This window comes from Mastigoproctus giganteus, chromosome 6 (assembly GCF_048544385.1).
Source record: "Mastigoproctus giganteus isolate SK-2022 chromosome 6, ASM4854438v1, whole genome shotgun sequence".
Classification (NCBI taxonomy): domain Eukaryota; kingdom Metazoa; phylum Arthropoda; class Arachnida; order Uropygi; family Thelyphonidae; genus Mastigoproctus; species Mastigoproctus giganteus.
In genome coordinates this window covers 78864018-78878466 of record NC_143580.1, presented here as the reverse complement: position 1 = coordinate 78878466, position 14449 = coordinate 78864018, and the positions used below count along the sequence as shown (strand labels likewise).

The 14449-nt window shown below is 38.7% G+C and overlaps 1 protein-coding gene across 1 annotated transcript in view; it reads right to left on the bottom strand.

The window, feature by feature from the left end:
* Positions 1-14449, bottom strand: part of SdhA (succinate dehydrogenase, subunit A (flavoprotein)) — a 221429-nt gene that overhangs the window by 83290 nt on the left and 123690 nt on the right. The window contains exon 10 of the mRNA XM_090376065.1: positions 989-1184. Within this exon, the coding sequence (XP_090232191.1) occupies positions 989-1184 (196 nt within the window). The remainder of the gene's footprint in view (positions 1-988; positions 1185-14449) is intronic.

Below are 14449 nucleotides of genomic sequence, written 5' to 3'. Positions count from 1 at the left end.
TACCACCTTGGCATATAAAGCTTGGATTAATGAAGAATTTTATTAAGGCTATGGGTAAAGAAGAAAATGGATTCTATCTAAAGGAAGTGTTTCCCAATTTAACAGATGCAAAACTGAAAGAAGGAATTTTGAATGGGTCTCAAATAAAGAAACTTCTCGAAAAATGTTTTTGAAACATTCTTTGAGGAGTTTCTTAGTGTCTGGAGACTAGGCACCGGTGAGGTGATCTGATAGAGGTGTACAAAGCCCTGAATGGTTTGAACATGTTCAATGCTGATGGGATACTGCCTCTTGCTCAGAATAATCACCTGAGAGGGCATAAATTCAAATTGAGGAAAGACAGATGTAGGATAGATGTGCGGAAATTTGCCTTTAGCCAGCGGGTAGTTGGTTGGTGGAACAGACTTCCATCCCTTGTTGTGGAAGTTGATAGCCTAAATAAATTTAAGGCTCAGCTGGATAGGTATTTCGAACAAATGGAGGGGTGAAGTGGAAGGTTTTTTTTTTTTTTTTGGTTGATGCTGCATAAGCTTGCTTTCTTGCATCATATGCATCTACTAATGCTAATATGTATACTATAACACGCCCATGACTACAGTAATCTGCAGCACACATAACTGGATATAAATTATCGAGGCCTATAATTTAAAAGAAAGCTACATGAATTTTGCCCAAAATAGTTGGCCAGCAATTACAATTTTAAGTTTCTATAACCATGCACTACCATGTTCTTAGAGATAAGCACTATCACATTACCTATGATGCAACATTACTTCAAAGTGGACTCTAGTCATTCTTTGGCTTTTGTGAATGATATTCAGGCAGTCATAAAATAGAATGCAGTGGGAAAAATAATACCTCCATACAATCATATGCAATTTTTCATGGCTTGAATAATTAATTAACACTTAAATTTTTGCATAGGAATAAATACATTAATTATACAAATGTAAAAACCTTAACATAAATTTCAATAAGTTCTAATTACCTGTCCCCTGAAATTTGTAGGGATACCTCCCATATTATAGTGGACAGTAGGTAACACAGGAATTGGCTCACGTGTTACATCAACACCAGAAAATATCATTGCTGTTTCTGAGATTCCAGGAAGTCTAGTTGCTAACTGTTCAGGAGGTAGATGATGTAGCTGAAGATGTACATGGTCTTTTTCTGGACCACAACCTCTAATAAAAATATTAAATGAACTGATATTTTCTTAGGCCAAAAATATTCATATACTAAATATTTATATTTAAATAATTTTATATTTATTATATAAATATAAAACAAAACAATAGCAGGAAGTCTCTAAATGTAAGAAAAGCTAGTGTTATCCACAACAAATTTTGATAGGACAGAGAATTCACTGTCATGATCCTGAAGCCAAGTTAGCAACCTACCAGCATGACACACTGTCATCATGAAGAGTATGTACTTGGTTAGTAACGACAGAAAGGTAGGCATTCCCATCAAAACTACTGATTAACAATTATTAGAGGACCCAAGGTACACTACAAAAGCAGTCCCCAAACCATAACACCACCACCTCCAGCCTGCCAAATATCAATAGCGTATTGGGATGCCATGGCCTCATGCTACTTTCTCCAAATGTGGATAGGCTCATTAGCATGATAGAGTTGGAAACAGGACTAGATTCATCAAACCAGGTGACAGATTTTTCACATGGTTGTGGTCCATGCAAGGCACACTTTCTTGTGTCTCATAGTGTGCATGGGTATACATGAAAGCCATCAACTGCCATAGCCTATACAAGCTAATTCCAGTACTAGTGCATGTGGATATTAGCACTACTATTTCTAGGTTGTGCTAGGTGGTTAATCTGGGGCCTGCTGCATCGCTGCTATGTTGCAAGACAAAACACAATAAATTTTGTTTATATTCTGGGACGACCACACAGTAAGGAGTTCACAAAATTGAAAGAATACAAGAAACAGCAACGTATTTATCAGTCATGGGCTTGAACCCTGGTCACTCAAAGTACGGGTACTTATGTATCCTCGTGCCTGACCACTCGGATACGGCAGCACTGCTCACCATGGGTATTGACCACACATGGGTGCCTCATTTTTGACCTTTGGCTGGTTGTTTAACTGATGTTGAGCTTGTGACACCATAGAATGATAGCACTTAATCAAGTTGGTCCTTGAGGTTGTCACAGACATTCTCTCAGATATGCCAGACAAGCTGTTCTTGCTACCTGGGAGTCTAAAACGCTGATGGAACTGATATTCGGGTGACACTCAAATCAAAGTGGACCCAATTTCGGCGAAGTCCGGACGGTCTATGACAGCCAAATCCTCTGCTTGCACCTTCACGATGGTGGGACTGTTAGTAATCCTGGGTATAACCTTCATGCACAAGTACATGGTGGGTGACCACCCAGGTGTGAACCAACGTAAGCAGGGGTCGAGGTGTGGCGCCCACACCACATGGAGGAACGCCGCCCCTCTATGTTACCAGGCAGTACTAGGTGGTAGATGACTCTCATCAACCGGTGAAATACCACCACTTTGCTTATTGGAGGCTTGAAGTGGTGGAACCCATGTTTAGTCTCTAGAGCTAAGTTCTGGCCAACCCTTCCCTATCTCTTCCATCATGCAGTATGATTGATGATTTTTGAGGTTATGATGAATGTCGTGGCGAGATCCAATATTCCTTACATTTCGAGGGTACAGCTCTAAAACGGTGTTCGCAGGCCGGCCGCTAGTTAGTACACCGGACTGAACCTATTGGTAACTCTCTAGGAAGCTTCCGGATCAGCTAGTGTATAATCTTGCTACCTCTACTCTGCCAGATAGTGACTGGAGGGAGTCCGAGTAGTGTGTATGCGGAGAGCATTGTCGAGGCCACGTTATGTCAAGGATCTGGGTATATTCTTACCACATGTATGCCATATCCAAAAATTTCATTACTTCATACAGCATGTCCCACCCACTTTTTCTTACTATTGAATACACCATGAATTGTCAAAATAATAGAGCAAGCTTATCTGCGAAAAGATCTAAACCTCCCAAGGACTTCCTAATTCATTTCACAAATATACGTGGTCTCAATTCTAATCTCAACGATGTCCATTTCCACTTGCAGTCTTCCAAACCCCATGTGCTTTTTCTGACTGAATCTCAGTTATCAGTTGATTCAACTACTGCTCATCTCAGATGTCCAAATTATTTGCTGTATGATTCCTTTTGCCTCAAAGGTGGTACTTGTGCATATGTCCGTTCTGATATTCCCTGTCAGAGACTTGGCAATTTGGAATCTCCTCTCTTTGATCTTCTCTGGCTTAAACTCTCTCTACCTCATTGTGTAAAATTCATCTGTTGTCTCTACCATTCTCCCAACTCCACTAATCACTTGGAGCTCTTTGACTTCCTCTCTTTGCAACTTGACTTTCTCCAGTCCAACTTTCCTAACAGTGAGGTAATTTTCCTTGGTGATTTTAACGTTCACAACTCCAGCTGGCTTCCGTTTTCTAGTCACACCGACCCAGCAGGTCGAGGTGCTGAGGCTTTTGCAATTACTAATGACCTAGCACAGATTGTTCATTTACCTACAAGAATACCGGACAATCCTAATCATACAGCCAATATGCTTGATCTTTTTCTCACAAACAACCCTTCTAAGTACAAGGTTCAAGTGAGAGGTCCTTTAGGCACTTCAGATCACAACTTGGTGATTGTCTCTTTTCCAATGGAACCTTTATCTCATGGCTATTCCCAACCTCGTACTGTTTGGCATTACAAGAATGCAAAATGGGATGACCTGGGAGACTTCCTTTCTTCTTTTCCTTGGTCTGATTACTGTTTCAAAACTTCTGATGTCAACGTTTGCTCAGATCGTGTCAGTGAAATTATTCTTGCAGGAATGGAATCCTTTATCCCACACTCCACTTTAAAATCTCGTCCTTTATCTAAACCTTGGTTTTCCAATAAATGTGCTAAGGCTGTCCAAGAGAAGAACGTTGCATATCGTAATTGGCTTGTTTCTAATTCTTCAGTTTCATTTTCTGCCTACACCAAAGCTCGCAACAATTGTAAAGCAGTTATTAATGAGTCCAAACTAGAGTTTGAACAGGCTAAGAGTAGAAAACTTGCTTCTTGCCCTAATGGTAGCCGAGCATTCTGGTCTCTTGCCAAAGCTATTGGCCGCAACTTTTGCCCATCTCTGCTCCCACCTCTGTCCAGACCAGATGGTTCTGTTGTCACTTCAGCCAAGGATAAAGCTGACCTGCTAGCATCCCATTTTTCTTCGTGCTCATGTATTAATGATCTTGGTAAAACACCTCCCACCATTCCTAACACGCTCCATTCAATGCCTCCTGTGGTCTTCCATCAAAAGGATATCAGAAGGATTTTGATGAATCTTGATGCTAAGAAAGCTCCAGGTCCTGATGGTATTTCTCCACTTGTTCTCAAAACCTGTGCTCCTGAACTTACTCCTATTCTTTGTCGCCTTTTTTCACTTTCTTATTCCAAAGGTGTTTTTCCTTCTGCTTGGAAATTTGCTCATATCCAGCCAGTTCCTAAAAAGGGTGACAAATCCCTCCCATCCAATTATCGTCCCATTGCAATTACTTCTACTCTTTCTAAAGTAATGGAGAAATCAATTAACCGCCAACTCTTAAACTACCTAGAAACCTTCCGTCTGATCAACGATCGCCAGTATGGATTCCGTCAGTGTCGATCCACTGGTGATATTCTGGCTTATGTTACCCATTTATGGACTAATTCAATGGAAAGGTTCGGTGAAACACAAGTAGTTGCTCTTGACATCTCAAAGGCTTTTGATCGTGTTTGGCATAAAGGTCTTCTAAACAAGCTTCCATCTTATGGTTTGCCAACTGTTTTTAGTAATTGGTTATCCAGTTTTCTCTCTGATCGCTCACTGAAGGTGATGGTAGATGGCTCTCTGTCTTCTAACTTCTCCACTAATGCTGGTGTCCCCCAAGGTTCAGTTCTTTCCCCCACTCTTTTCCTCTTGTATATCAATGATCTTCTTCCATTGACTGGAAATCCTATCCATAGTTTTGCTGATGATAGCACATTGCATTCAACTTTCCATTTTGAGAAACCTTGTCCAGCTCAATCAGCTTCAAGTTCTCGAAAATCTGCTGCCAATTCCTTAAATGCCGATCTTCAGGTAATTCTCCAGTGGGGCAAAGACAACTTAGTTGATTTCAACCCTTCTAAAACTCAATCTTGTCTTATATCTCGCAAAAAGGATTCTTCTGCTCCTATGCTTATCTTTAGTGACACTCCGATTTCTAGGCAAAATGATATATCTCTTTTGGGGATTACCCTGACTTCTAATCTCTCTTGGCACAAGCACATTACAAATATTGCTTCCTCTGCATCTAAAAAACTTGGTTTTCTCTTTCGCTCTCGGCGTTACTTTTCTCCCAAACAGCTGCTCACTCTGTATAAATCGCAAATCCGCCCTGCCATGGAATATTGTTCCCACATCTGGGGTGGTGCCCCCAAAACCTCTCTCAGGCTTCTAGATTCCATTCAGAAGAGGGCAGTTAGGTTAATTAATGATTCATCTCTAACAGAGTCTCTCCACTCGCTTTCTCATAGATGCACTGTTTCTGCTGCATGCCTCTTCTACAGATACTTCCATGGGCACTGTTCTTCTGAATTGGCTTCTATAATTCCCGCTGTCTCTTTCAAAACAGTCCGAACACGTGCCGCCACCAGCCAACATCCATTTACTGTCCAACTTCAAACCCACAGAACCAACTTTTCATCTTCCTCATTTATTCATTCAACTGCCGTTTTCTGGAACAACCTTCCTTCATATGTATTTCCTGAAAATTACAATCTACAGAAGTTCAAGTCCAATATCAAGAAATATCTTCTTTCGTCTTCTCAACCTCCAACCCAAGCACGGTACTAAGTACTATAGGTTATAATACCTCTCGTGTTTGGGATTCTCATAAAAAAAAAAAAAAAAAAAAGTTGGCTGTTGTTGGGATACTGGCACCTGCATATCTTGTCCCCACAATCATTCCAAGTTCAAAAGATCTTGATGCTGAACTATTCTTCCACGCAGACACTCAAAAAGTGATCCTCTCATGTGCAAACTACAATCTTATATCAGCAATTCTTGACTTTCAGCCTTCAACAGCAACACAGACTAGTCCATTCTTACAGAACAGGATGTTGCTAATGCAAAGCCAACTCAATATATCCCCGTGCTAATATTTTGTAAAATCCAGCACTTCCCAACCCAGAATTCTTTAAAATCCAACACATAACTCAGCATTTTTTTAAACACCAACACAGCTTACAAAAAAAAAAAAAAAAAAGTAATAACAATAATAAGTAAAATAATAATAACAAGAATTGAGGGTGCTCTGGTCGCAGAAAAGAACAGAGTGGATTTTTGGCTGCTGTAAAGGGATAAGTATTTTTGATAATTTTACCATAAAGGTAAAGTGCAGCCATTATCGACCCACTGCAGGATGGAAGCCTCCTCAACAATTCATGTTGACATACTACATTGTTTTACAAAGATATTAATTAAATAGGTTTAGTAGTGTTCATTAGCTTCTTATTTTGAATTTAACTAGTGATTTTTGGAAGTTTTACCCCTGGTGTTGGTGCCAATATTGTTGAACTAGCCGCCATATTGTAATCGATAAGAAATAGTGTAACACATAACTAGATAACGTAACACAAAGCACTGTATTAGGAATCTGTTAGCTTAGTATAGTATTATCAATAAATCAAAAATATTTAATCTTATTAAATGTCACTGTTAATTAAACTGTATTTAAAGGGAAATCATGACCCCGACTAGAGCTGCGAAGCAAAGATCAGACTAGCGAGAGTGCTGTGATTTGGGGTAGAAACAAAGGGGGAGATTCTCCACCGCAACAGTCTCAAAAAATGTGCAAAATATGAAATTTCTACTGAAATTTCAAAATCAGGACATGATCTAGTCAAGGAGGATGTCTTTGTGTGTGCTAGATGCCTAGAGTCTTGAAGAAATTAGGCACCAACTCAGCGTTCTGATGGGCGTCTATGAGAGCTTGAGGTGTAGTCTCGAAGAAATTAATGAGGGGCCCATCAAGCTCTCATCTGCCCAGCTCTAATGGCAGAGCTCACTCCTTTGCAACAGGCAACAAAGAGACAATCTCCAGGGCAGAATGCACTGGTCCCACAGGAACTAGTATTGTTCGTGACTATTGTCAGGGAGATGGGGAATACACTATGCAAAAAGGATGGGTGGAACAGGACCAGGGTATGTCTGCCAGGGGCAAAAGTTGATGTTTTAGAGCAGATATCTTTTAATGGCAAAAAAGATATTGTTGTACACATTGGAAATAATGACATTAAGAGTAAGAGATCTGCAGATTTACTCAAAAATTATGCGTCAATGTTGAAAAAAAAGTCGTGAGTTAGGGTTGAATGCGAAAGTGTCTGCAATTCTGCCCAGACACAATAGGAGGGAGTATATGATGAGAGCCTTGTTGATCAATTCAGCCCTGGAGAGATTGTGCAAGGTTCAAAGGGGTAGAATTGTTTCAGCTTGGTCTGTGCTTGTTGACAGGAGAAACTGCTTCTACGGGGATGGGTTACACTTAAATAGAAAGGCTGCAAGAATATTTGCTGATGCTATCGAGGCAGTGTTAGATGGGTCGGAAAACTGCTAGCTTGGTGGGATACACATAAAAGGTTAACAATGGCTGCAAGCCAAGGCAAAAGTGATTCTTGCACTGCTTCTATTAGAATGAGCAGCAGCATGGAAAGAAAGGCAATGGAGATTTCCAGGACTGTTGGGAGTCATAGTGGAACAAATAAATATATGGGCTGTGTTAGGGTAACTAAGAGTAGAAACAGGTGCATGTATACTCGAATGTACACCAATGCTAGGCATATAGTTAATACATTTGATGAGTTTGAAGTGATAGTCAAGACATCAAAAGTGGATATTATTGGGATATCAGAGATGTGGTGCCACACTGATATAAGCAGTGCAGAATTGGAATTTGTGGTGTACAATGTGTACAGAAAGGATAGACAGGACAGGAAGGGAGGAGGGGTTATGCTGTTAGTTAAGAAACAAAATCTAAGGAAATTATTTTTTCATTATTTTTATTAGCTATGTGGTGCAAGGAAGCCTGAGACTTATGCTACACCAGCCAAAAAAATAAATTCCCTAGTTACCCTGAGAGAGAGAGAGAGAGAGAAGTAGAAGGGAATCACCAGGAAGAGAAGAATGATGATATCCAGCTCAGGATGCTGGGTGTGCCAAGCCCATTCTCACCAGATGTGAGCCCGTGGGGCATCCAGTTGGTGGACAATGCAATGTTGAGTCTGTTTGGCATGATATAAGCAATGGGAAAGGAAAAATGAGAGTAGGTGTGTATGTCTGTGTGTGTTTGCGTGCGTGTGCGTTATAGGCCTAATGAAAAATTGTGAAGAGAAATAGAGTGGGTCAGTAAATCAGAATGTCTTATAATGAGTGATTTTAACTTTCCAGATATTGACGAATTGTGGGTTGGTTACTTGCACACTAGCAAGACTTCTTTGGATTTATTGGATGACTGTTTTCTACAGCAGTATGTTCGAGGGGCAAACCAGAGGCAGTAATACTCTTGATCTGATTATCAGTAGTGATTAATCATGCATTAAGAATTTGTAGATAAAGGAACCACTGGGTGACAGTGATCAACACAATGTACTAATATGAGAATTACTTAAAGATGTAACTGTCATCAAGACTAAAGGTAAGGGCTTTTGCTTTCATAAAAGTGACTACAGGGGTCTCAGACAGTTTTTAAATTCTATACAGTGGGATCAACTGATGTTACCAATGGTGAATTCTAAATGTGAAGCCTTCAGGGACTTGCATCTTGGAGGCTACTACGCTTTTTATTCCAACTAAGAAATACTGTTCATGGTTCAAGGACTAAATGGATGTCGTTGAATTAATGAGGCTCGTAGCAGAGAAGAAAAATGTATGGGATGCATATAAATTATCAGGTGACACAGAAGCCTATGACAGATATAAGCTTTAAGAGTTACACAGACTGTGGTTCTTAATCCAGATTTCATTATAAATAACCACATGGGATGCAAAAGATTGTAAAAAAAAGGAATGGAGAGTCTACTTATAGAAACCTAGAGGTTTATGGAATTATAACTGATCTTAAAAGCTTCTAAAGGACCTATGAAACACTGAAAATCTGGTATATTGATTTGACTTCCATCATATAAAGCTCAAACAGTGACAGAAGTTCTCACTTTGTCATTAGTCACATTTGGAGTTAAAAGATGCCATACTTGCAGCACTTCTTAGGGGTCGAGTTCAATGGTTGCCATTGAACTCAACAATTTTCCTAACCTCATATAACACCATTGGAAACAGATGGTGTAGTGGTTAAACCAAGAGGAGGAAAATGTATAGGCACTACCTGACTTCCATAAGACTACTTCTATAAATTCAACTTTACACAAGTTTTTGCTGGCCGGTGCAAACTTAAAAAAATTGTGGAAATGTATTTTGCATTCCACAGGAACAAATGGAGGTATTGTGAAAATATCGCAATCTGAAACCAATGTGTTTTTTTTTTTTTGTTTTTTTTTAATTTGTTCCAAGACTTCGGAAGTTTAAATTTTCACTATATAATTAAGCTATTTATCTCTCTAAAAGGTCGTTTTTATAATGGAGCACTACACTTTCATCATATGTTCCATTACAAGAATCAATTTTGAATGGTAGCCAAGCATTCTGGTCTCTTTCCAAAGCTATTGGCCGCAACTTTTGCCCATCTCTGCTCCCCCCCCTCTGTCCAAACCAAATGGTTCTGTTGTCACTTCAGCCAAGGATAAAGCTGACCTGCTAGCATCCCATTTTTCTTCCAACTCATGTATTAATGATCTTGGTAAAACACCTCCCACCATTCCCAACACGCTCCATTCAATGCCTCCTGTGGTCTTCCGTCAAAAGGATTTTGATGAATCTTGATGCCAAGAAAGCTCCAGGTCCCAATGGTATTTCTCCACTTGTTCTCAAAACCTGTGCTCCTGAACTTACTCCTATTCTTTACTGCCTTTCTTCACTTTATTTTTTATTCCAAAGGTGTTTTTCCTTCTGCTTGGAAATTGCTCATATCCAGCCAGTTCCTAAAAAGAGTGACAAATCCAATCCCTCCCATCCAATTATCGTCCCATTCCAATTACTTCTACTCTTTCTAAAGTAATGGAGAAATCAATTAACTGCCAACTCTTAAACTACCTAGAAACCTTCCATCTGATCAACGATTGCCAGTATGGATTCAGTGTTGATCCACTAGTGATATTCTGGCTTATGTTACCCATTTATGGACTAATTCAATGGAAAGGTTCGGTGAAACAACTAGTTGCTCTTGACATCTCAAAGGCTTTCGATCGTGTTTAGCATAAAGGTCTTCTAAACAAGCTTCCATCTTATGGTTTGCCAACTGTTTTTAGTAATTGGTTATCCAGTTTTCTCTCTGATCGCTCACTGGGGGTGATGGTAGATGGCTCTGTCTTCTAACTTCCCCACTAATGCCGGTGTCCCCCAAGGTTCAGTTCTTTCCCCCCACTCTTTTCCTCTTGTATATTAATGACCTTCTTCCATTGACTGAAAATCCTATCCATAGTTTTGCTGATAATAGCACATTGCATTCCCCTTTCCATTTTGAAAAACCTTGCCCTGCCCAATCAGCTTCAACTTCTCGAAAATCTGCTACCAATTCGTTAAATGCCGATCTTCAGGTAATTCTCCAGTGGGGCAAAGACAACTTAGTTGATTTCAACCCTTCTAAAACTCAGTCTTGTCTTATATCTCGAAAAAAAGGATTCTTCTGCTCCTATGCTTATCTTTAGTGACACTCAGATTTCTAGCCAAAATGATATCTCTTTTGGGGATTAACCTGACTTTAATCTCTCTTGGCACAAGCACATTACAAATATTGCTTCCTCTGCATCTAAAAAACGTCGTTTTCTCTTTCGCTCTCTGCGTTACTTTGCTTCCAAACAGCTGCTCACTCTGTATAAATTGCAAATCCACCCTACCATGGAATATTGTTCCCACCTCTGGGGTGGTGCCCCCAAAACCTCTCTCAGGCTTCTTGATTCCATTCAGAAGAGGACAGTTAGGTTAATTAATGATTAATCTCTAACAGAGTCTCTCCACTCACTGTCTCATAGATGTACTGTTCCTGCTGCATGCCTCTTCTACAGATATTTCCATGGGCACTGTTCTTCTGAATTGGCTTCTATAATTCCCGCTCTCTCTTTCAAAACAGTCCGAACATGTGCTGCCAACATCCATTTACTGTCCAACTTCAAACTCACAGAACCAACTTTTCATCTACCTCGTTTATTTATTCAACTGCTGTTTTCTGGAACAACCTTCCTTCACATGTATTTCCTGAAAATTCAGTCTACAGAAGTTCAAGTCCAATGTCAACAAATATCTTCTTTCATCTGCTCAACCTCCAACCCAAGCACGGCACTAAGTACTATAGGTTCTAATACCTCTCTTGTTCGGGGTTTACATAAAAAAAAAAAAAAGTTTTGAATGCCTTTGTTGATATTTTTCTAAAGAAAATTTCTGTAGGTCACGACCCAAAAACAATTAAAAAAAAATTGCACTTTCCGGTTTATTGGGTTTTCTGTTAGTGCAATCTATTATAAATGGGTAGTCAACGTGATCTTATTGCATTTGCAATAATCCTGATAATTGGAATTGTGTGGTTTTTACATCATTATGGTGAAATGTGTTCCTCTTCACTGAAATCTTCAATCTTATAAAAAAACAAATTTTCAGAATCTTCTCTTCGTTTCTATTTACTTATTACAATGATGAAGGGAAAGCAACCAACGGAAAGTGCAAGTGGTGGCAGTGCTAAGGGAAAAAAATTGATTTAGAAATTATGAATATGATTAAGAAGTACAAACCAGGACAGTTTGTCATCTATTCACTGGAATTAGGTCTTGCTGCCTCAACAGTGAATACTATTTTAAAGGACAATGCATGTATAAAAGAGCATGTTAAAGGAGCAACAATTTAGATCAATAGTGATCACAAGACAGCGTTCAGGTGCTATATTGAAGATGGAAAAGCTTTTAATAATATGGATAGAAAATCAGATTCCCAAGCAAGTGCCCCTGGGTCTAATGGCCATTCAAGCAACAAGTATTGATGAAGATATTAAGGATAAGTAGGGCAAACCCAAAGTCCAGTGCGTGGCAAGCAACGGGTGGTTTTATAGGTTCAAGCATCGCGCTGGTTTCCACAATGTTAAAGTATGCAGTGAAGTCGCCAGTGCGGATTCTGCAGCTGCAGAGAAATTGTGATGCATTCAAAAAACCCCTTCTAAATTTTCACAGCCCTTAACTTGTGCAGCGGCGTACTTATCAGCTGTAGACTGATTCTAGCAGCAATGCTCAAAAGGTAAAGCTTGCTGACCTTATGCCTGTGCTCCCTTTTTTTTTTGTAACTTTATAATTTTTGTAATTGCACACTTTTGTAATTTTTCCTACGCACGAGATAAAAAAATAATCGAATAAATAATTTATTTACATGTTCATCGAACATTTCTTTTTTGCTTCAATCAAACTCAGCAAGCATAGTTGTGAGTGCTGCATAAGCATTTAGGGAAATTCCGACTTACGTAGAGTTCTGCGGAATGCAACCCTTACGTAAGTCGGGGAGTACCTGTACTGTCAAATTGGAATGGATCCTAAAACCTTCCATGAGACTAACAGAACATATATTCAAAATTTAAGGCTAATCTTTTTCATACTGAAAAATGCCCAAACATCCAAAATATACAGCATACTCCCGATTTATTGGGATCGGATTAACCAGGACACTTCAAGAATCCAAATTAAAAAAAAACAACCAGAAATCATAAAATTCAAGTAATAACTAAAATAGGTATAAACAATGTTTTGCAAGTCGTAAATAAGCAACAAGAAGCAGCGTTATAAGTCGTCATTGGGAGATAATGTACCTATTAGCTTGCAACCCCCGCTATCTTCAACACCGCCGCTCAAAAAAAAAAAAAAAGGGGAGAAGAAATGTTTAGTTTGTTTCATTTTATGTCAGGGAATTTTTTTTTTTAAATAGTAAATATTTTTTTGTCTAGAAATCGCAAAAATGATGGGTAAACGCAAAAGAGTTGCGCTTTCAGTTAAACAAAAACTTGAAATTATTCAAAAGTTTGAAAATGGTGCATCCGTTAAATCTCTAATGAACCATTATGATGTTGGTGACCAAACCATGTGCAACACTGTAAAAAATAAAGGGAAGCTATTAGATTTAAAATCAACATCATAAAAAATAAAGGGAAGCATCGTATCGGCATACTTTTTACGTCGGTTGCTGAACATTTTTCAATACAGTAAGTCCCCGACTTACATAGCTTCAGACTCACGTTATGTTATTTATATTTTTTTTTATGACTGAAGATTTCAGTGAAGGGGACACACATTTCACTATAATACTGTAACTTAAACACCCACAGAATTCCAGCTATTATTATTATCACAAATGCTATATGATAGAGTTTACTACCTGTTTATAATTAGATGCACGAACAGAAAAGCCCAGTAACTGGGAAAGCGCAAATTGTTTTTGTTTTATGGTAGTGATCTTCTGAAATGTGCTTTAGTAAAATCTGGGCTTGCGTGGGGTGATAATAATGAGTTTTTGCCTTAACCCTGTGAAGTTCTTTTCAGAAAATTTAATTTTGACTGTTATCATGGTGCCGACTAAGAGAATAAGTGACAGCAGTACTAGTCAATCTATCAAGAAAAATAATGCGATAGAGTTGGATCAGAAAATTAAAATAATAAGGATGTATGAAAATGGCCAAACATTAACAAGTATCGAGCAGAATTCAGATTTGTCAGTGGAAACATTATGTTCACAGAAGAAACGGTGAACATAATAAAGGAGAAAGACAGAATATGAGAAGCAGTGAAGGGATCGGCACCAATGAAGTCAACTATAATAACCAAGGCTACGAAACATCAGTTTTTACAGTACTAACATGCATTTTTTCTTCCTTTTATGTTTTTTTTTTCCTTATGTGCCACTTTGGCTATTTCACCGCCGTCCCCACAAAGTTTTTAATTGAACTAATTAAAAATTAGTAACTATTTTTCTTAATTCTTCTGAGGATATTATGTGGTTTTTGTAATTTTTATCATATCATTAATATAGTAGCAATATTTTGTTAGGCATTCCCAAGTTACGTAAAACTCAACTTACATAAGAAGTCCTGGAATGCGTCTCTTACGTATGTTGGGGACTTGCTGTATTTTTGGATTAACCGAAAAATCGATTATCCAGGAATTTTTTTTTTTTTTTTACCATCTATCCCAGAAAATCTGGAGTCTACTGTACTTTTATTTATACAAGATAACTCAAATTATACAGAAGA